Source organism: Lasioglossum baleicum, chromosome 5, assembly GCF_051020765.1.
Source record: "Lasioglossum baleicum chromosome 5, iyLasBale1, whole genome shotgun sequence".
NCBI classification, from domain to species: domain Eukaryota; kingdom Metazoa; phylum Arthropoda; class Insecta; order Hymenoptera; family Halictidae; genus Lasioglossum; species Lasioglossum baleicum.
In genome coordinates, this window is record NC_134933.1 from 7,985,770 (window position 1) to 8,009,945 (window position 24,176).

At 43.0% G+C, this 24,176-nt stretch overlaps 2 protein-coding genes across 2 annotated transcripts in view; both read right to left on the reverse strand.

The window, feature by feature from the left end:
• Positions 1-24,176, reverse strand: part of LOC143208832 (ionotropic receptor 25a-like) — a 180,326-nt gene that overhangs the window by 37,402 nt on the left and 118,748 nt on the right. The gene's annotated exons all lie outside the window — the stretch shown is intronic.
• The window catches only part of Oct-tyrr (Octopamine-Tyramine receptor), a 196,153-nt gene continuing 173,132 nt past the window's right edge, over positions 1,156-24,176 (reverse strand). The window contains exon 2 of the mRNA XM_076423676.1: positions 1,156-23,554. Within this exon, the coding sequence (XP_076279791.1) occupies positions 22,317-23,531 (1,215 nt within the window). The 5' untranslated portion in view covers positions 23,532-23,554 and the 3' untranslated portion in view covers positions 1,156-22,316. The remainder of the gene's footprint in view (positions 23,555-24,176) is intronic.

Sequence of the window (24,176 nt, forward strand, 5' to 3'; positions counted from 1 at the left end):
TCGAGCCCCCGTAAATTCAAGATGCTATCGTTCAAATAAATTTTCTTGAAGCCCTCGGCTCCGTTCGATATTTTAAAAGGTACCTCAAACATTCACTCTGAAAATATCCTTCGCGGCGTCGATAATTAGAATTTCTTTTATCGCCGATCATATTTTAAAACACTAAGAAGAATTAAAAATTTGATGTACTCGTAAACACACTTCGGTGCAAATTCACTTAAAAGAAGATCGAAGATCGATGAGGTTGTAAAATTAGATCCAACTACAGAACCAAGAAGCTTCATTCTCGGGGTACCTTAACGATACTTCTCCGAACTCTTCAAAAAATTACTTATACTGATTCTGAGCTAGTAAGTAGGGATGAGATCAAGTTCAATATGTACTCACGAATCCGAGTCAATTTCAATAACCAGTTTCATTTCATGGGTTTCGATTGCTACTTAAAAGCAATAATGTTTCGATGATTATATTTGAAAAGTATTCATTTTATACTACAAACTGATATCGAACCTCGGAATGAGTACTTACAAGTTCCGAAAAGGTACTGAAAGTACTTCAATATTGAGAGGAATCGAATCTTTCACAAGTAGTACTCGAATCTGGGAAATCAGAACTGCATAGTAGGTTTCAAGCACTTCCTTGATTAAATTCGTAACTATCTAAGAATAATATTTCCGATAGGTCACGAAATTATAGTTATACATGTTGAATTAAATTATGCATTAGAGGACAACATAATTGATTTTAGAGGTAAAAAAAAATAATGATTAGAAAAACCAGAGAATTTCCGGTACGATATTCATAAAAGTTCCGAATCTGTTCGACCTAGATTCGAATATACTTGCAAGTATTATTTCCATTTGCCAAAGTATTTGTTAAAGGTTCGAAACTGTCTGGCATAGGTTCGAGTATAGGAGTATTATTTCTGTTTTCCGAAGTACTTATACAGAATTCGAATTCCATCGATTAAAGTTAGAGGTTTGCGAGGTACTCTTGCTCCCCCATCCCTACTAGCAAGTACTGATTCGAGACCAAATTTGGGAGAAGAAGAATGAGTGAAAGGTACTTTTCAGGAGATTAATCACGTCCCGAGAGAGGGTTTCCACATTTTACTGGTATCATACGTGCGTATATGTATATGCATAGATATAGATATAGATATAGATCGATATATTTGTTGTTGTTGTCGATTTGTTTGTTTTATTTCTTTCTCACATATCATTCGCAGCAGGCTTGTTCGCACGAAACTCGGAACGGGGGCTCGCTCGAAGGACACCGGTTATACAGATTGATCTCTCGCTGGCGCGGATCGAGCTCTCGAAGAGTCCTCTGTTTTTACAATTTTCACGCCGGTGTGTGTGTGTGTGTACGTGACGTCGTCTTAATCGTTAATCGACTAGTGTCCCTGTGTTCCGCGGGATTCTCACACCGCACTGCCACGCGAAACTTTCTTGAATGTTCGTTGCGCGGACTTCATATTCGGAGACACTGAACGGTTCCGCTCCTGAACGGATTTCCACGGTGGAAATCGGGAGCTACGCGAACGAGTTAGAAATCTCTTGATCGAGGGAAGCCGACACATCCGGCTACCACCTCGTAACACTATTATAGTCTCTGTATCGTTTAAACTAACGCGCAAGTCTTATTTAATCTGAAGACACTCTTTCACTCTCTCATTCTCACGCTCACTTCACTCGCGATCGCTCGAAATCTCTCGCTGACTTTAAATTCGCGAAGGACGTAGTCCACGCTCGTCCCTCAACCCTCTCGCGCCTTGTCAGTTGCACTCGCGGATCTTTACGCGGAAGAAATACTTTTCGAAGAAAGTGACAACGCATCGCCTCCGATTTTTACGCATACTTACAGTGGGTGTACAAAGAGTATATTCGTACATAAACGATATAAATAAAGTTCTGAAAAACGAATATAACTTTTTCAATATTTGACCCAACAGCTCGAGTCTTCTTAAAACATTAAATAATTTCTTTTTAAAATTTTTAATGGTCGCAATTGGGAAGGCTAAAATAGAGGCCACGATTTTTACATTTTTTATCTGTGCCTGTAATGAAAATTTCGAAGGTGCCTTTTGGTAGATCTAAGCAAGTGATATACACGTACAAAGTTTGATCGAGATCGATCAAGGTTCTTCTGAAATATAATTGAGAATCGCAAACCCTGAATTCAATGATTTTTACATCTTACAATGCGCATAGCTTTTTGACGCGTCAACCGATCTCAATGAAACTTTCTACATAACCAGTGTATAACCAGTGTTGGGCAATAAATAATTATTTAAATGGAAATTTAAATAACAAGTTATTTGTTATTTGGATATTAAAATAAAAAGCAAAAATAATCATTTATTATTTGTCCAAATAGAGTTATTTAAAATAATAAAGTTAATTGTTATTTACAAATACAATTTCAATTATTATTTGTATTGCCAAAGGCTGCTATGGAAGACAAAAAGCGCGCATGTGTTCATTGTACATAATACAACAAATAAGAGAAGACCAAAAACTGTTTATTTGTGATTTCCAACTCAATCCAAATAATAAATAATCTTTTATTTGCAAATAAGAAATAATAAATAGATCACTTTTTGAATTATTTAAATTACTTTTATTTAAATAAAAAGTTTAATTCCTATTTGTAATTAAAATCACACGTTTATTTATTATTTAATTATTTATTATTTAAAATAAAATTTGCCCAACACTGTGTATAACTTACTTATATTTACAAAATACATGTTCGAAATTTTCATCACAGGCGCAGATACAAAATTAAAAGATCGTGACCTTTGCTTTCTCCTTCGCACAATTTTGACCAATAATAATTTAAATACAACATTATTTACACATTAGCTAGTCAACTAATCCTTCTAAAAAAAACTGAAGCTGTTGGGTCGAATTTTGAAGAAGTTATTCGTTTTTAAAAATCGCACGAATTAATTATAAAATGAAGTTTTCAACGATATAATCGCGCGTTTCAAGCTCCAATAACTCATTTCACTCGATTCAATGAAGTTCCATAAAGTATGTTGTTGATTTTCCAGTTATTAAACGCCACGGCGCGCGGCGTTTCGCCGGTGGAAGATAAAACAAACTGATTAAATCGTTGCGTTCCTAACGTCGCGGAAAAGCGCGGCGGGGCGAACAACGCAACAACAACGCCCCCGGGATAAAGAAGCAATTAAACAAAATTTACTTGATCGCGATACCGGGAGGATAAAAGCGCATCCGCGCAATCTGCATCGTTGAAAAGGTAAAAATAATTAGATCCGCCTGCGGAGAGTGGCCCATTCAAGGGTGAACAGAACAGGTTTCGCAAAAACCGCGGGAAGTTCGAAACCGGTTGAAACCCGTCCCGCCACGGGTTCTCGCGGATGTAAAAATCGTTGGAGCGGGCAGGAAACTGTGCTGTTGATTGCTCGAGTGTGTTCCGAGCGACGGCTGATTGATTTCCATAATTGGAATGCGGTTGCAGTCGATGGAAATTTCTTTGTGTTCGTGTATTAATGAATGGCGTTCGACGTGTCCGAACGGACGAGTTTCGCGGGGAATTTATTAACGTTTCGAGCCGGGTTCCTGCATCCGATAGATCGCCGCGCGATCAGTCATCGTGTTTCCAAAACTCGGAAAATTTTCCGCGATCGACATATACGCATTCCGATCGATACAACGGAGTTTCATTTGTGTTACGAACCACGGAAAATTTGGAACCAGCTGTTCGAGCTAACTTAGATTACACGCGAAACCAAATGGCATCGGTAAAATCGTTATTTCCGATAGACTGCGGATCTTTAGATAAATTCCTATTTTAATGGAATTTTTGAATTTGAACGTCACAACGTATGGACACGTCACAACTTTACGAAAATCCGCAATCTAATAACTAGACTGCGGGGTCTTTATGCAAAATAAAAATGTTCTGCATGGATTGTGGGAAGCAGGAATAAAATAAAAATTAATTTCATCTCTTTGTTACATTAAAAATAACATTACGAAGTCCTTAAATTTTCGAATCCTTTACTGTTTTATAATTGGCCCTGCCGATTTCTTCATAAATGCATAAACATCCGACTATACTAATAACCAGACTGCGGATTTTATGCATTTATGACATAAATGGCCACGTACAATTTAAAGCAGTGGACATGTTAAAAATATTTAAGGACGTCAGTGTATTATTTTCAGCTTAATAGAATGATTAGAAGAAGAATACAATTTTCATTTGCCTCCTGTGTTCTGCAATCGATGCGAACATTTTTTATTTTACACAAAGATCCGCAGTCTACTAATAACAAACGTAAGAAAATCGTCATTGGTAGTGTTCATCCCAGCAGCTGAGGGTTAGCAACACACTTAACAATTAGTTAACAGAGTTGAAACATTATCTCTAATACACTGTGTGGATCTTCGTATAAATTCGTATAAAGTCCTAGAAAAATGCCACGAGCGTTCGTTACTGTGAACGATCCTGTCGCGTTTTACGAGTTCGAAGTTCGAACACGTCGGAGCTGTACAAAAATCCACAGTCCGGTAACAAATGCAACGTGACAAACGCAGAAATCAATGAACACAGTTACGTTTCTTAACTGAAATTATTTTCGATCAAAATCGTAGATTACCATGTTCATGGCATAGCAGACGGGACAGAGTGAAAATAACCGTTAATCTCGTCTCACGTAAACGATCTCTCGTGTTTTACAAGTTTCTACACGCCGCGACTGCACAAAAATCCGCAGTCTGTTAATAAACCTAACGAAATTATCACCGGGGGAGCCTCTGCCTCGGGTCGACAGCGTGTCACACTCGGCAATTAACAAAACAGAGTCGCATCTCCCGAAAAAAAGCGGAGAAGTGTCGCTCGACGCTCGCTACAATCGCTGAATGCAGTTTTGCACACCGTGTCTCACGCTTCCTTGCTTCACAGATGTCCGCGAAAAGAAAGATTGCACTCACTCACTCGCACTGTCTCGCTCTCCCTCCCTCTCGAATCGAAAAAGGTTTTCAAAATTGAGAAGCCGGGCGTTCACCCGGAAAATTCATGCAGCGGGATGTGTGTCCATGTACGCGTGTTCTTGTGTTAACGTAATAAATTCATTGGAGGGGGTTGTTCTGTGCGCGACACAGGCCGCGAGATTCGAGCCCCAGTATTGCTATACTTGTAAATTACAACCATCGGAGTATTTAATTTACTAACTAGACGTGTGTATACAGGGTGAGTCGCCCAACGTTATCACCTCAAATGTTTTTGTTGTTTTCAAAGATACATCAAATGTCTTCAGAACAATGTTGTCCTGAATCGTATAATGTATATTTTTTATAATGTATATAATGTTTATTTCATCGTGTAATGTTGTTTATTTCATCGTATGATGTTGAATTTTTTTTGTTCCGGACAAAAAAGTTTTTGTTTCTATGTAGTTGTTTTTTAGAGTTATCAAGATCTCCTTCATTTTTTTAAACGGAACCACCCTTTTTTTGAACATCTACAATGATAGTCCCTTTCATTACGAATTCAGCGACTATAATTGCTCAAGGTCATTCAAGGTCACGGACAGAAACGAACGTATAAAACTAAAATATGGAAGCAGAATACGTTTATCACCAGTGAGACTTGTAGTAAACATGCTAAGGTCCTCCAATGCTGTGGAATGTTTTCAAACATCCTCTAGCCGATTACGCTGCGATTTATTTATCAACCAACAATTATTATTTACTACCAAGTCTTACTCAATGATTGAAAGGTGTGATATTATAACGATTTACTGTGAATGTAGACAAAATGCATTGCAGGCCCGATTGCTTTATGAAGAAAGGTATCCTGAGCGAAACACTCCTTCTAGGCTGACTTTTAATAATATCTACAAGTTATTTAGAAATATTGGAAGTGTAGATGTAAGAAAGCGTAAACGAAAGTATTCCACGACTACTGAATACGATGAAATTAATATTTTAGCAGCTACAACCTGTCAATCCACATGTGAGTACGAGAGAAATTGCCGGATAAGCAAGCATGAGTCAAAGATCGATATAATATCGAGCAAGCATGAGTCAAATATCGATATAAATTTCATCCGTTTCACATATAAGGTTTTTTCTGTCTGTGACCTTGAATGACCTTGAGCAGTTATAGTCGCTGAATTTGTAATGAAAGGGACTATCATTGTAGATGTTTGAAAAAGGGCAATTCCATTAAAAAAAATGAAGGTGACCTTGATATCTCTAAAAACAAGACGTAAAAACGTTTTTGCCTTTTTATTTATTAATTCACCATTCAATTTGTTACCATTCAACTTTGTCCTCAAGACATTTAACATACCTTTGAAAACAACAATTTATTTGAGGTGATAACGTTAGGTGACTCACCCTGTATATATATATATATTTATATATATATTTATATAATATATATTTCGATACATACGTTACGTGTACTTCTAGCGTAGTGTTTCTCTGGATCGGGCAACCAGGCCCAATGTACACAGTGTTTTCCTCAATTTTTACACGTAAATCCTCGGAGGATCCCGCGGATCTAGATCGCGCGAACGTACAAAAACGCGAGAATTCCGCGGCTAGATAGTCCGGGGGATTTTCGAAAAATATTTTCCCCGTCAACGCTCCACAGTGTTCCGGGCAGATAGGCTCGGGCCGAAATCCCATTTCGTGTTTTTCCACTGTAAAATTGAATTCGAAAGAATCGACACAACAGTTTTTATCGTTGTCGATATTCGTTAGCAGTAAAAAAACTCTAATAACCGATTTAATAATCTTACGATAGGATATGTAACGAGACGCTGGAACTCGGACTATATGCATGTAATTGAAAATTCCACGATTTTTAATACGTCGAAAGAATGTGCTCATAAATGACGAGAACTACAGATTTTTCGTCTCGTTTATTGTGTCATAAAAACCTCCTGCGAATTTCAATCTAGGTAAAAATTCCATATTCAATATTCCTCGGGGAAAGTTCATCTTTTGGAATTTCAGCACGGCTTCCTGGTGTTCTTCTGCGGTTAAGGGTGGTTATTAAAATAATAATGAATAACGTGATGTAAATTCTCCGAATATATAACTTCCCTGCGACAATATAATTTCTCTTATTTTTACGAGATACATACATCTGTGATGGAATATTGCAACCAGGAATAAGAAGAGGGAGTTACATAATGAATTGATTTTTCCTCTGTACATATAATGTACCAGGAATATTAACTTACACTGTGAACCGTTGAGGGACGAGGGTGAGAGGATGATCGCAGATAGAAAAGATACGGAGGATGAATGGCTGCGCGCGTGTTGGAAGATCCGCGGGTGTCCTCCTCGCGGAAAATCAACTCCTGCCGATGCGGATGTAGTTAGTGTAGTGTTTAATGTATTATATCATGTGGTACAATAATATATCTACGCACTCCCGAGCCTCCTGTCCAAGAAGGCCCGTGAAGGTCGCGTGTTGCGGCGCGGTTCAAGCGCGACCTCTTCTATCCTTCAGGGGATCAACACAATATTTTCTTGCGACCAATTTCGCTGGGTATGGAATAGGGAGGGGGCTGGCGGGGGGATGGAGACGCGAGAGCTTTCGATGGCACTGTAAATACATATACATACGGGTCCTCCCCGGTGGACACTGCGCGTCAGGATCTTCGCTCCCTACACACCGGAACTGTACGCTCGTCTCGAATTCTTTGCTTTGCGATCACTGAAACCGTAGCAAGATTCGATTCACCCCTTGCACTATTAAGCGGCTCCTAGACGATCAATATTAACGTCAATATATGGTACAATATATTGCACAATAATATTGCTGGCTCACCCGCACAAGACAATATAATTGCTCAATAAGTTAGTGCACGACTGATGACACTGCAGTTAACATGTGGAACAAAAAGAAAGCAAGTTGTGTGGCCATTGCATTAGTTGTAGCACCGCTTTTTTCAGAATCCTTGATCCGCTTCAATTCCTTCCTGAAGTTAGTGCGCAATGAATTAAATTGTTTAATTAATTGCGACTTATCAGCATCTGGATACTTCTCTTTATATTTACGAAGCTCATGTTCGTATTGTTCATTTTTTCTCCTGTTGCTTTACTCTTTACTCTTGATATAACCACAATTTTTTTTGCAATTATTTAAATTACTCTAATTTAAATAAAAAGTACTAACCCATGTATGTCGAAAAGTTAGTAGTTCAGGAGATATTTCAATATGTACGACAGTAATGGTGTTTTAGAATTATTTAAATTGAAATATCTCCTGAACTATTCGAGATACTTTTCGACATACATGGGTTAGTACTTTGTTATAACGAATGTCCAGCTGCATCGATTGATGTATGAAAAAATACCTCATTCCATTTAAAAAAAATGAAGTTGACCTTGAGGTGGCCAGGATAAATGCCCCACCCTGTATATAGAGATAGAGATTATTATAGAGAAGAGATATGTATCGTAGAATCATAAAAAGTCGTTATCATGCTGAATCAGGACGTACACCGTACGTCGTTCATCCGCATACGACAGATCGCGACGACGCCCGCAGGTCCTTCGAATCGGAAGGGTTCAGAGAGAAGGTCCTGCGTTCATTTCGTTTAACGAAGAAACCACTGATCGTCCACCAATTTCCCTAGGGAAATACCTCGGCTACCTTTCATGCGTCTAACGTGTTTCGTTATCTCCTGATAATCTCAATAATCGTAAAAGGAACAACCTACATTGTAAGCTGCGCAATCTAATTGCACACTTGTTCGTACGGACTTCGGGTGATCGTGAGTCTAATACAAACAATTCGACGCGGGAACCAATGATCTGTTCCATTACCCACATTGGTGAACATTTTATTAGGGAAACGTACGGTCGAATCGTTAAGGACATTACGGTTCCGTGGTTCCGCGAAGTTGAATTTCCCATGATTGCATCGGCGCAATAAAAATAACAGTAACGATTCAATTAATGGAGTTTCCAAGGTATGCTTGACACTCGGAGCGTCCGGCAAACCGGCGCGCGGCAACTTTTGCGGATGGTGCCCAGGAGGGAGCAACAAATACCGTATGCATAATTAACCGGGAAGCCATTTTGCGGCGGGCGGAACGACATTGCACGGTCTTTGTAGCGAGCCGTTTGTATCGCTTCATTGTTCTCGGCGAAGCTGTGGCCCGAGCAATAACGCCTGGCAATATTATAATAAGCTGGTCCGGCGAACACGACGACGAAAGATCGGCAAAAACTGAGAGATGATGGGAAAAACGGGTCGAGTAATTACAGGAAGTGGGTGCAGCTCCCGAGGAACTTTAATTAGATCGAGGGGGAGGGTTAATCGACCGAAATCACTATCAGAGCAGAGTGCCATATAGTGTAGATCGACCTTTACGCGTTACGCGAACTGAGCAAAGCAGCCGTTGGAAAAATAACCGGCGGAACAGGAGACGGCTCGGAAAACTGCGGGAAAAACTGGGCCACAAACAGTCACGTGCTTCGGCGCGGCAGCGAATCGAAGAATCTACAGGCGGTCGTCCGTTCGATTTCCGGGCCACGGCATAGTAGGGTGGGTTTAACCATTCGAGTGGCCATCCCGGGTCATTCCGGAAACCCGGTCGCAGACTCCGGAGCCCCGTTTCCCTCGACAACTCGGAAAACAGGCGAGTTGTTGGTCGATTTTACCGGGACGCCACTCTATAGGGTTCGTTTCGCGATATCAAATTCTTCGTAAGGGTCACTGGTCACTGTGGGCTCGTTTGAAACCAGGGAACACCCTTTCCGAAAATCATCGCGCAATATGGATGGCTTTATCGCGAGGGCATTGGTGTAAAGGTCACAGATAGTGCTCCTTCCCGAGAATTCTTTCTCGAGAATTTCTCGAGAAATTTTATAATTGGTCGTTTTTTATTTTTCGAGAAATTTAAATCTAGGAAAATTCTTGTGAATCTCATTTATTTCATAACATATTCTCGGAAATGAACAAATACATACAGGGTGGTCCATTTATCTTGAGACAGTCAATTATTACGGAAACCAGCAGGGATATGAAGAAATGTTTTATACAAAATATTCTTCATATTTGATTAAAAACTCTAGAGAATTCTCGAGAAATATAGTCTTATTTCTAATTTCTCGAGAAATGAAAAATGTTGAGAAATCAGGAACACTAGTCACAGCTCGCAATGGATTTACTACAAAAATATGAGAACACTAATTTTCGTACAAATAACGTATCTGTGTAGAAATAATGTTCGCTGTTCGAATTTTCAGTAAGTCGGTAAGTCTCTCGGTTTCGTGTAGACATTGTAGACCTTATTGCGAAAACGAACTGTCATCTTGAAGAGCGTCGTTACTCGAATGTACGCGAAGTGGGAATGTTCTAAAATTACTTGGTTTGCGTGGGACGTATCGGCGGCGGCAGAACGGAAGTCGTCGCGTAAAACGGTAGGAAACACGTGTCGGATGACGCCGGAAGTAATCGGACGGAAGCGCGACCAGTGTCTTTCGAGAAACACCTTAATTGCTCGGCGCCACGTAACTGGTGTAAGCTCGCGGGACGGGACGGGATGGGGGGGAGGGGGCTGCGGGCGTGCTTGTTCGTTGGCCGGCTGCCAGATTGTTCTCATCGATGGAAACTTCGTTCCGGGTGAAACGGCCGTGAAACGCGGCCTACCGTGAAAATAAAAATCGCATTTCGGGCTGATCTGCGTTCCCGTTCGCTGATCGTTCGTCGGGACAGGGGACACACGCTTCGATGCAACCGGCACTCTCCTGGAATTCGCTAACGCCCTTTCCCGTCGCTTTGGCACATTACTCGATGAAAAACGAGGCGTTTCGACCGTCACACTCAAATGCCCTTAACCCTTCGCGGTAGAATATGTTCCTTCTCTTTCACTTCAGAACTAAAAACAATTAATTGGGAACTGCCACAATTGTTCTATTACAGGGCTGGCCAACACGCGGCCCGCCGGGCGATTTGATGTTTCTATTGAAAATCTTGTTTCTCGTTGTATGTATACAAAAAATATTAAATAAATGAAAATTTGCACGTGTCATATTGTTATAATGCGCAAATGCGACGTTTAACAAAAAGGTTTACTCATTTTGCATTTATATTACATTTTTTAAAAGCATGGTTACGCTTACTAAAGTGTGGCCATCAAAGTGGCCCGTGAAACCATTTGGGTTGGCCAGGCCTGTTCTATTACATCAGGGGTCGTTCATTACACGGAGATTACGTCAATATAGTTTAGCGCTCCACGCTTTTATTTATAGTCACTAATGTCTAAAATAATTATTTTCTCTTTTTTAGTGTATTTTAATATAAGCGTGGTATTAAAATGTTTTTTTTTATATGTTTTTTATATTAAAGACTTTCCGAACGACCTAGTGTTATACCATCTAATTGTGGCATTATGGACGAATGCAATTCTCTCGATCTATCCTCAAACGTAATCCGACATATTCTACGACCCTTGTACCTCGACACTCGAAGCCAACCACCGCGAACAACAATCACCCATCGAAACGTCAATACAATTGTTAATATCGCGCACTGACAGGTCGCTAACTGTGTCCCATGGTTCTGCGGGGTTCCGCAACGGTGGCTACCGCTTTGGTTCCCCGTTGGGAGCATGCCTAAGTGCCCCGAACAGTTCTAATGACAGCTAAACGCCGGCGCTCGAGAGCGGCGACTAATTGGCCCGCCCTTAATCGGCGACCATTAACTCGGGTTCCGCCGGCTCGATGCCACGAGCCTATAAAAATGAACTCTGGCGACGACCCCCGTGGATTAAGGGGGGTCCGGGGAACCAGGTGCGCGGCAGAAATTTTACGATCGCTCCGGAGGAAGCGTAAAGCTCGAATTCGAGTCGGCGTCGAGCGTAAATATTCACAGGCGTGTTAACAGACTCGCCGCTCGTAAAAGAAACGGTTCGCGGGCGGGAAAGGTGCCCTTACCGACAGTGCCGGCCATTATACGAATAACACTTTATTCGAATGAATAATTAATGCACTTATTTATTGGGCTGGCCAAGCAGCTCGCTCGGTTTTTTCCCTGGTGAGCTCTGGAACGGTCCACACTTAGCGAATTATGCGTTGCTCGTTGAATAAATGATTCGTGCATTTATAGTTTATTTCAATGTGGTTGCATTAACCAGGATGTCAATGTTCCGTGCATTTACTGTACTGTACACATTTGGAATGCTTTGATCACGTTGTACGGGGGCTACGGTTACACGAACCATGCTTCCGTTTGAGAATTCTGGACAACGAATAACTTCGATCTGTTTGTTATTCACGAGCGATAAATGCGTGAACTAATTATCCGCGAATGGCAGCTGAATTTACTCGATTAGCTGTTGTTCCGGCCGATCTACGCTCGACTGATCCGTTTTCAACCGACGTCGTGTAGCCGAACGGCTGACGTCACGTCAGCCGCGCGGCCCCCCACTTCACTTCAACGGAACGCGTGATTTTCGGTACGCACCGGCTGATCGAGGACTCGTCCTTCGGTTAACGACCACCGCGAAGACAACATCGTGCGTACATATCGTCATCAAAACGCTATTCGGTTCGCACTCGTACATTCGTGACACCGCAAATCTTGTAACGTTTAGTGCAACCAAGCGTATCGTGTTGTTACCTAACTGTATTAAAGTTTTTGTTAAACGATGTGCAGTATTGCGTCAATCACCCACGATCCTCTTAGAATTTGGTATCCGATCTCCCAACAGCTGTCATTCCGAACAACTGTTGGTCGACACTGGTTTGCCAGAGCAATCGATATTGCGACTCTAATAGGTTTGAAGCTCTGTGAATAACTAATGGCCACCGTTGCTCTCCGAGAGGAACGACAAGGTGGAAACGTTTGCGATTGGGGTGCGGGAGGGATGAAGATTGGCCGAGGGATGAAAGGAGCCGTTTGGACAGGCGAGGTCGCCTTTCACGTCCGCCTAAAACTATTCAAGCGTCGCGCGTGGTCCCCTTCTTGGACGGGAGCTCGCGCCGGGTTTTGGACAGTGCCACGAATAAAGTAATGTTCTCATTTGTCTATCCTAATAATTAAAAATCTTGTGTTGCCCGTAGCACGGCTACGAACGTGTTCTCACAACCTTGTCACAACCTTATTTATAGAGTGCCCTGGTGGCGAGCTCGAGTTATTTTTTATCTTTTTCCTTTTTATCTCTGTGAATACCTAGCGCTTCTTCTTCTTCTTCATCGAACACACGCTCACACTCTTTCTCTCTCTCTCTCCCATTCTTTCTTTCGTTCTCTCTGGCACTTTCTCGCTCTAGCTCGACGGAATCCACGTGTTGCCACGCGATACGATATCTGCTCGAACGTGCTGTCGCGTCGTTTCTCAACTCCTCTCTCCCCTCTTGTTTATTTTCCGCTTTTTTCCTCGCCGCGTCCTCTTTTCCCGCGTTTCATTCAGAGGCGACCGATGCTCGCTCGTAAATCGGTAACGAGTCGCTTGATTCGGCTCCGCGTGCCACGATCGCGCCCCGACGCGGAACAAACGAGAGCGCGTCGATCATCGGAGAGAAATCTGTCTCGCTTCCGGCCTCCTGTTAGCGAGCGGATATCCGAGAATACTCGGGACGATTGGTCGACCGACTTCCGGGGAAAGTTTCGTCGCGCTTGCATCCGGCCGGGCGCGTGCTAGTGGAACGGCTGCAGCCTGGAAATATTGCGCAGCGAGCTGTGCGTGGATCTTCCGAGTCTCTCGTAATTTATTTGGAAAGAATCTGCGAATAAATCTGCGAAGGATCACTGGCATATATTCTCTATCGCTTTGCAGCTTTCTTGTTTAGAGAAATACGTTATCCAAGTTTGTAACTTAATCTTCATTTGATTCGATAAACTACTTTTGTTTTGTGGAACTTTTGAGATCGCCGCACAGTGGTCTAGAAGTCGGTTCTAGTGCGAATTAATTATTGTGCGAGGAAAGAATTGACATTTTGTGTAAAAATTACTTTTAAATATTTGAGTAAAGTAAATAAAACATAATTTACAATACTGGCTACTTGTTTATTAATATAATAATTATTAATCTAATACTACATTCATTAAAATTTTTTAATGGCCTTCCAACACTTGCGGGTTCAAGTTCGTGAATGTCAATCTCATTAAAGGGGAATACTATGGTCGATTCTAACCAAGTCTTATCTTGACAGAAATCTATCTTTATAATTATTGCCTATTTTCCAACGTTTCTCAATATTTTTTTCATAAAGTTCTCTAAAATTTCTTCAATATTGTGTCCGCTCACATTCATTCCGGTCAAAATGGCCTCTAGTAATCCACTAACGCAATCCTTTCGTTTCAAATTCTTCAATTTGAACCAGTCTTCGAACAACTCTAAGCGAGTGATCGTAGATACGTTTACTAAAATATTCAAATAAAATGATAATGCGATTGCGGGGGATCGCGTTTTCACTTTGCCATTTATGGAGATGAAGTAAGCTTTCAACTGCGTGCATATTTTGTAAAACTTACGACAATCTAATAATTTTTCTTAAAAAGTGTCAGTTCATAAAATATATCATAAAGCGTGTGAAGGAAACGTAAACGTACCATTTCCAGTTACAGCCATACTGATAATACCATATATAACAAGATACTAAAACTAACGCAGAAAAACAAAATGTGGTTACTGGAATATGTTGACAGTCTTGCCAACAATAATATGGTGATGTGATTTACTAATTTTGCTTTTGTTATTGTAGCATACATATCAAACTATCATACAAGTATAAATTTTCACAGATTTACGTTAGTTGGTATTTTTAATTTATTCGCGCCAGAACTGACTTTTAGACCACAGTGCGCCGGCCGGGCACTTAAAGCGTTCAAATAGAAGACACTTTAATATCCAATTCTGAAGAGAGAGAGAGAGACTAGCACCGTTTCCTGTTTCGCTGCCATTATCCAGCAATCTTTTACGATCCTGCAACACCCCGGAACGTCTCGACGCTCTTGCACGTTAACGAAAGCGTTGCTGAAAAGGGGAGCGTGTTGCGGGAAAACAATATAGCCGACGATCCAGCCATTTCCGTGCTCTATCCGCCGAAGCCATTTCTCTCGGTTTTTTTTCGCGGTTGCTCTCCACTCTGCAGCCCTTAAGACACAAAAGAGCGTAGCCGCGTGCGATCCACAGCACCGAAACCAATTCTCAACATTCGGAACGATTGTTCATCCGGCCGCGGTGCATCCCCGGTAATTTTTCACGGCGGAGCGTGACAGAGGGTACTTCGGGGAAAAAACTGTAATAAGCCGAGCGCTGCGCTGGCGAAACTTTTCTTCGGAAGCGGAACACGTACCGGACGAATTTTCTCTTGTTCTACGAATCTGTGAGCAGGCCTTGGCTCGCCGAGGCTTGTGCTATCTTCTAACCGTGCTAAGAATCGAGCAGGGGTTTGATAAACAGTTTATCAACCCCTCTGAAGATCGGAACGGAGTCTCCGCACGCTCGGATCGACGTCAAAGACTCTTTGATGAACGTCGACGCACGTCGAGGAGCACGGAGATTGAATCTTTGTATTCCGCTCGCGTGGAACGCATCCGTTCGATGCAGGATCTCTGTGTCTCGCGGGAAAGAGGACGTCAGCCATCTTGGCGGGAGGGTGTCCCGCGACCATTGGAAAACGGCTTGGCGTTCGTGCTGAACCTCCTTCGGAAACGGCCGACGTGTCTCGCGTTTCTCCGCGGAGAAATCGTCGCGACGACGGTTGTTATTTTTAAATTGATATTTACGGGACACCCTCTACATAATAGCACACAAAGGCATTCTCTCCACGCCTCGAGCCTCTGTACGCGCGTGCACCCCTCGTCGATGGAGCTTCTCCTCGACTTCCACGCTCCTCTCGCCTCTCGCTCACCGTATAACACGCACATTCTCGCCTCGACGCTCCGGAATTCTTTGTTATTAATATTCACAACCATAATATTTGCGATTGATAATGAACGGGCTGGCTACCGCGGCCGCCAGCCGAGCGAGACCCATCTCTCTCGCCCGTTGTCGTTGCTGCGGAAAATACTGAACGCTCCTCGGCTCCGCTTCTCGAGGGCCAACCCTCCGCCCGGCCCTCTCAGATCCGTCGTTTCATTAACGCATCGGCGTTAATCCCATAATCGTATGCCACTGGTAGAGCGTCCCCGTAAACGATCTCTGCAACAGGCAGGCTTGTTCATGAATAGTTGTACAAAATTTTTTAACAGTCTTCGTATAATAAATTTCGGAAATTATACGAAGCAAGCTTCCAGGGAGATTTGAAGAGGGTGTAACTCAAGGAGTAGCTCTGTTTCAAAACGCAAAGGGAGACGAAAGGGACGTTTCTGACCGAAGATGTTTGCGCTTTACGCGTTAAAGACGCGACCTTGACTCCGTTAACGGAGACGCTCGATTGATTGGCTATGCGACCGTGAATCGTTTCGACGGCCTTCCGACTAGAAGCCCGAGGGGTGCGGGGAGGTTGGAAACCTCGAAGCATCGGATAGCCAACATCAAACAAGACGTTCTTTCTACTCGGAGCTCCTCGAGGAGAATCTTCGGAGCCGGGGCTCGCCGGTAGTAGGGTAACCATCCCCATTGTTCCACGAATAAATCCCCGTTCGTTTGGAAGAGGACTGTCGTTAGGGCGTGTCCACCTTCTCAAGAAGCCAGCTGTTCGCTGGACGTGGACGCAACGCGCGCGACACACCGTATCTGAAGGTCTAACTTCTACAACGTCTTAACTGGAGTCTTGGTCGATTTCGTAGAAAATTTCCTATCCGTAAACGCAAGCGAACGACAATCTCGCTGACTACCGTTCTGTCAGCCATTCTTTCTCTACGTAAACCCTCCATCCTCGAATCTGATACCAGTCGCCGAAGACAAACCGTTCTGTCAGCCATTCTTTCTCTACGTAAACTCCATCCTCAAATCTGAAACCAATCGCCGAAGACAATACTGAAAATATCTTCGTCGCACAGGGTGTTTCAAGATTATGTGTCGTGGACGTATGAAATAAGAGTTTACGAAACTTTAAAGTCGTTTTCTAAGAGATCGTTAACAGGAGACGCATGGTTTCTGCGAGACTTTTGTTCGTTGAGATCGCTACTACAGTGGTACCTCGGTACACGTCTGATTCGGAGTACGTCCAATTCGGAATACGCCCCGTTTGGACGTGACTTTGCTCGGTATACGACTTCTGTTTGGTATACGACATAAACTTTTCGTGTAAATTTTGCGTCATTTTAAAATAATTAACTCACAGAAAGAATTAAATTAATCAGAGTTGGGCAAAAATTTAATCAACGATTGGCGATTAACTACATCAATCGATTGAATCAATGATTTATTTTTTAAATCAACGATTGACGATTAACTTCATCAATCGATTGAATCAATCGTCGATTTTTCGATGATTTCTTTTCTTAATCAACGATTCACGATTAACTTCATCAATTGATTGAATCAATCGTCGGTTTTTCAATGATTACCTTTTTTAATCGTACACATTAATCAATCAATCTCGATTAAAATATTAATCGATTAATGCCCAACTCTGAAATTAATAATCAATTGTATTCGGAGTTGATGTATTATTAACCGACTGATCATATAAGTAAAAAGCGACAGAAGACGGAAAAAGAGAAAACACACCAGAATGTCAGGTTTCATTGCAAGGGGACTCTTCTTCCACAGAATAGAACATCATTTGTTTCTTTTCGTATTTTAGCATTAACCCTTTCGTTACGGCAGTCCGCTCCGCACATTGCACGTCGGTAGTCTTCTCGCTCTTTTCCAATCTCTTCTAACGGTTCGAAAGAGATTGTTTATTACAATCCTTGTTTTGTATTATAATCTTGTACCGTAAAAAAACAGAAGAAACTTACACACGGGACGTCGCGTTGATGGCAACTATAGTGGACGCCCGTAACGAAAGGGTTAAGCAGAGTTTAAATTTAAAAGCCTATCATGAAATCTCATTTTCTATTTATGTGTTTAAATTATTTTGCAACCCCATTAATGTAGTATAATATCAATAGGAGTTAGTCAGTCATCAGTGGAACGGATGGGTAAACTTTAGTTTACCGGATCCAAAATTAGTACCGTTCTCCTACGAACTATGATGTATTTGGTATGTAATCCAGTAGATTTGCACCCGGCGCGGATACAGATCGAAATTTCGATCCTCTAGGATCAATAGTTGAGGAGACATGGTCGTTTAAAGTTGAGCATTTTTGACAGGTCAGGGCGCCGCCATATTGGTTTGTAGTGACGACTGCGAGCCGCTTACCTTACCGCCCCCCTCGACCTAATTCTAACCAACTCAGTAAGCGGCGTGCGACCGTCACAACAAAACAACATGGCGGCGCCCTTAACTGACAAGAAACTGGAAAAATGCTCAACTTTTTTTAAACGACCATAGCTCCTCAACTATTAATCCTAGAGGTTCGAAACTTCGATCTGCATCCGCGCCGGGTACAAATCTACTGGATTGCATACCAAATACATCATAATTCGTAGGAGAAGGCACAAATTTTGAGTCCGGTAAAGCAAAGAGCAGCCGAACGAATTAATCATTTTTACGTTACTTCCTACAGGAAAGGTTTGTTTGGTATGCGTTCTATTCGGTATTCGTCCAAACATCAGGAACGGATTAAAGTCGTATAGCGAGGTACCACTGTACACGATCAAATAAAAAACAATTTTTATAACAGATCACCACCGATCCAGAGGTGCAGAATCTCGCTATAGTGGTCGCAAGATACAATTTTGAAATACCCTGTACGCAATATCGTACGACAAAACCCTCTAGAGCAAACCTAGTGTTCAAGAAATAATAACTTTTTGTTTCTCGTCTGCTTGCTTCTAACCGGAAAGACAAGGATCACGCGGCCAAATTCCTCTCGTTTTCCGAGACATTTTGATCGTCTTCGACGACCGATCCTGCGATTCGCCGAATCGCTGACGGCTCGGTAGGACCCACGGCGGACGGGACGATCCAAGGTTTCCTCAGCGATCGAGAACTCCGGTCCGGTGACCTAATGATCCGCTTCCGGTCCGGCTCGTGATCACGGCCGAGATTGGCCGAGGGGATGGGGAACGATCGCGCGGTCGCAGCTTCAATTTCCTCAAGATCCGGTATCCGTGCGCTTGTTTCCCCAGTCAGCTCGCAGGATTAATGGAGCAACTTTAATGAGACCGGGCTCGCGGCTGCCACTGCGAAATTAGACTATCGCGTCCCCTGTCGTCGCAGTTAATCTTTAACGCGACGCGAATTTGTAACCGGCCGGGCCCCCCCTCTTTACCGTCGAAGCTGGATTAGCAAACGTAAGTTCGCCGGGAAACGATAAAAAGAGAGCGCCGTAGAGTCGCGATGAAAAATCCTGGGGTTTTTCGACTGTGTTAATCCGTCTCGCTGGAAATTGCGCCTCCGGCGCTACGACGCACAGTGCGGACAAATGGCCTAATATTCGGCACTTTTCTCTACATTTGGTTATCAATGTATATATAGGTAATTTTTTTACAGAAAATGATATTTACCAATATAATTAATAAATTTATTAAGAAATTAACAATTTTTATTTAAACAAAAATATATTTTTAAAAACTAACAAATTTAAAACGAAATTAATAATAAATGAACCATATTTAATATTAATAATAATAAACTTAGACAAATTATAATAGTATCAACAAAATTAACAAACTTAACAAAACGCTATTCGCTATCCGAGTCATCCTCGGTACTTTGAATGTGATCCAAAACGAATCATTCAATCCCGTGATCTTGCACAGTTCTGATTAAATATTGATCAATTTCAGTAAAATCGCAAGATTTGCTTTTTGTTGTCGTTTCTCGAGATATTTCAATCTCTTCAGATAAATCGTCCACCCTGTATAATTATTGCAAAATTGTATTATGCATAAAAATGATTATTATATGATTATTAATAACAATTTCCATCCTAATACGCATTTTTTGCAAAAGAAATGTATTTCATATCGTGATATACACGAATATTGAATTTTTCTGTGGCGGACAAATGGCAAAATTTTGTACAAAAATCCAAATTTGTTTACGAATGTATATGTATTGGTAATTATTCGCAGAAAATGAAATTTAACGATGTAACTAATAAATTTAAAAAGAAATTAACGAATTTTCCAGAATACAACATAAAGGCAAGGTACTGGCACTTATTAAAAAGTTTATAAAATTAAGAGTAGCAGTTAGCTGCAGGCTAAACTATGAAATTCTTAAACTACAACAAGTAATATATCCGAATATGTCAAAATCTCAGGATATTTTTTGCCTTTTTTCGAGATATGTTAATTTGAAGTTTTATATGCAAGTAATAAATAAAACCACCGTTGCAAATTTATACAAAAAATAAATCTACTTTATTAAATGTAAAAAGAATGCATATACCTTGGCGAGCATTTTCCATTATACAGAATTATTATTGCAACACTGATTTACAATTAATGTAATATTATTTGATTTTTGGGACTCTAGAGAGTGCGACACATGGTAAAATTTATTATAAAAATCTAAATTTGGTTACTAATGTAAATGCAATAGTAATTATTCAAAAAACAAAATGTAACAATAAAATTAATAAATTAAAAAAAAAAATTAACAATATTTATGCATAAAAATTATTGTTATATGATTAATAATATCAATTACCACCTAATAAATCGTTATGCCAAAGGAATTTATCGTACATCGTGATATACAAGTGTAGCGAGATATGCCACGTTTGTCCGCACTGTGCGACGCCGCGTTCCGAAATAAAACTATCGCGATCATCCAGCGTGAAGAACCGCAAGAAACCCGTGGAGAACCGCGGATATTCCTACGGGAGAATAATTTTTCAAGGTAGACGTGATTGATCGATACTCTTCCCTGCTAAGAGATTTTCGAGCCGAGAGAATCCTCGAACGGGATTTCGAAGTTCGCAGTCTTGTCCCGAAGCGAAGCCGCGATTTCCAAACCTGTCGCGCGCGGAATCGCTTTGCAGGATTCTTCCGATCTATTTCGCAAAGTGTTCATACACTTCGGCCAACTACGATCGCAGCTGTTCGTTCCAGGAAAGCTCGATGCATTTTTAATTCAACGTAATTGTTCGACGAGAGTAGAAGGACCCGATTTTTCTTCGTCCGTCACCGTGACCCCGTTAAAAGAGTATCAATCATTCACGGCCACCGTGCAATTTCGAGACGATTGTTTCACCGAAGACTCGAGATCCAACGACCGCGTCGATCCGGCTTGATATCTCGTCGAAAGATCACTCCGGAGGACACTGATCGATATTCTCGTGAAATCCCCGTGGCACGACCGCGGTCGCCAGGATTTCCCGTCGTCCCTCGAAAATAAACGCGTCTCGAACAGAGAGAAGAGTAAAGCGGAGCAGAGCAGAGCCGGGTTTCATTGAAATTCCCGGTAATTTGGTTTGCGCTGGTCATGTGGGAGCCCCGAAGACCGCCCGATCGTTCCGTCGACGTAAACTGGATGATCGTGGGCGCCGTGACCGAGAGCCAGTCTCCAATTCCCATAATTCCCTGCGTCCGGCGACTACGGGGTACGTTTATGTCGGAGCTGCGGCAGAAGCTAGCAGAGGTAGTAAGCGTTGCTTTCCTCGCTGCTTCTATGCAAACGTCTCCATTAGAAAACAATAGAACGTATTTGTTTATCGATTATCCGTCGCAGCTGATACGCGTTTTCGTTGGAGCTGCCTTGCACGCTAGAATAGCTTCGATCAGAGCTGCTCTTCAACATCCTTGGTGCGTTTAAAGTGAAGCAGCAATAATCGTACGGTTTCGTAACACTTTATCTACCAGCAACGACTAGATATATAGTCTTTCAAAAGTAAATGGTAACAATCATTGCGGATTTTCCAATGCTTTTTTGCAGCAGCGAGCTGGAATTTAAATGATGTAGAAAATGATATTAAACCTCATACCGCAGTCTATTGACAGCGTAATGGCTTCCGGTAGTTAAAGTGTCCAATCCTCTGCATTCAACGTATGTATACAGTTACGTGTCAGTGATAATAGTGAGGAGCAAGTAATGTCATCCAGTAACCATCGGTCCGGTGGGTTGCCTGACCGTGTCGATAACAAAACAACAGATAATCTGATCGTTGTACCTCAGCTCCGAGCTGAACGTACCCAAACATGGACCGTGTTTTTTTCGTCGCCGAGGGAGCTTGGTCGTTTACCGGGGCCGCGAGCGAAGCAAGAACGAGAACGAGGAACAACAGTATCCTAGCCACCGAGAGACGGTGATCCCGAGACAGGTAGCCGGCGAGAAGAGGACATCGGCCGGTGTGTGTTCAGCGTATGCGCAGCAGCCTCCTGAACGCTCTCCTGTAGTCGAGGTTGAAGATCGTGTAGATGAGCGGGTTCAGGGCGCTGTTGACGTAGCCGAGCCACGTGATGAAGTAGACCACGCGGTCGGACGGACAGCAGGCCGGGCAGAACGGCACGATCACGTACATGAGGAAGAACGGCAGCCAGCAGACGACGAACACGCCCATGATCACGCCGAGAGTCCTCGCGGCGCGTCTCTCCTTCGACAGGGAGATCCTCTGGCGTTCCTCGATGAACTGGTAGACCGTGGTGGTTGTCGGGGGTGCCCGGCTGCTGCCGGCCGTCCTCCTCGAGGAGGAGGTGGTCGCGTGTCTTCTCTCCTCGCCGATCGTGACCTCGGTGGGCTCGTCGTCGATCAGCGAGGGTTTCGCGTGCGTACGCGGCGTCGATTTCTCGTTATGGTTGGTCTCGGAGCTGACGGACTCCTCGTTGTCGTCGGCCTCGCGATGCCTAGTCGACTGGACGGCGCCCAGTCTGCTTTGTCTGGCTCTCTCGCGGAGCCTCCTTCTCGTCGCGAGGAAGATCTCGAGGTAGACCAGGCTCATCAGCAGCAGCGGGATGAAGAACGAGCCGAGGGACGAGTATATCACGTAGCCCTGCCTCCTTGTCAGCTGGCAGGGCGTTCCGGGTTCCAACTCCTCCGGCCAGTCGTTCCAACCGGCCAGAGGCGGCGAGCTGATCGCACCGGAAAGGATCCAGACGCCCGCGATCGTCCCCAGCACTCGCTTCAGCGTGCGTTTCTGCGCGTAGTTGATCGGATCCGTGATTGCCCAGTACCGATCGAGCGCGATCGCGCACAAGTTCAGGATGCTCGCCGTGCAGCACAGCACGTCGCAGGTCAGCCACAGCTTACAGAGATGGATGCCGAAGATCCACTTGCCCAGCAACAGGTACACCACGTTGAACGGCATCACTAGGATCGCCACCGCCAAGTCCGCGACCGCCAGCGACACGATGAAGAAGTTCTGCACGATCCGCAACGGACGATAGGTGAACACCGACAGAATCACCAAAGCGTTACCGAGAACCGTCGCCAGCACCAGAAAGCCCAACGTCAAAGAAGCCGCCGCGGCCTCCCACACCGGCAAATTCGAACCGGTCTCCTCCTCCGGAGGACCGCAGCCGGACACCTCGTAGTCCTCGGTCATCGTGCCCCCGGACTCGCCGCTAGAATTCATGGTGTACAGCCTGACGGCCGACCCTGGAACAATAGATGCTCGTTAGCGATCGATCGGACACGAGCAGCCGCAATCGCGCCCGCACGTTGATCCTCGGGATCATTCTCGTTAAACCACGCTGAATATCGTTGTAATCAAGCGGGCGCGATATCCTTATTCGATTCGGTTGACGGGGACCGGGTCGACGCGACGATCGTTTCACTGACACGGAGGTTCATCAACGCGACTTCGTCGTTTACCAACTTCCCCGGTAATATCGACGCGGTTTGGATCAAAATGGTTACGTTGCCGACTTCACAGATATTATTTTTATTCGACTAACGAGGGAGGCATCGTTGTACAGGGTTTTCGACTACACGTGGATAGCATATGTGCATTTTTCCTGAATATGTACTTGAACTTGTGAGGATTTCATTCGGGCAAGCATATATCTATGACGTACGCAACGTACATACACATCTGTTGACCAAGTTGCCGCATTTTAGGCGGATTTTGAATGGTTAATATTTCAACCGTAGTCGAACACCCGGTATATTCAGGTTTGTATGGAATTTTGAATTGAGAGAAATTTTAGTGAAACGTTCCCCAGCATATTTCTAGTAAACCGATAGAGCCCGACCGTTGTTTCCGACGACAGATTCCGAA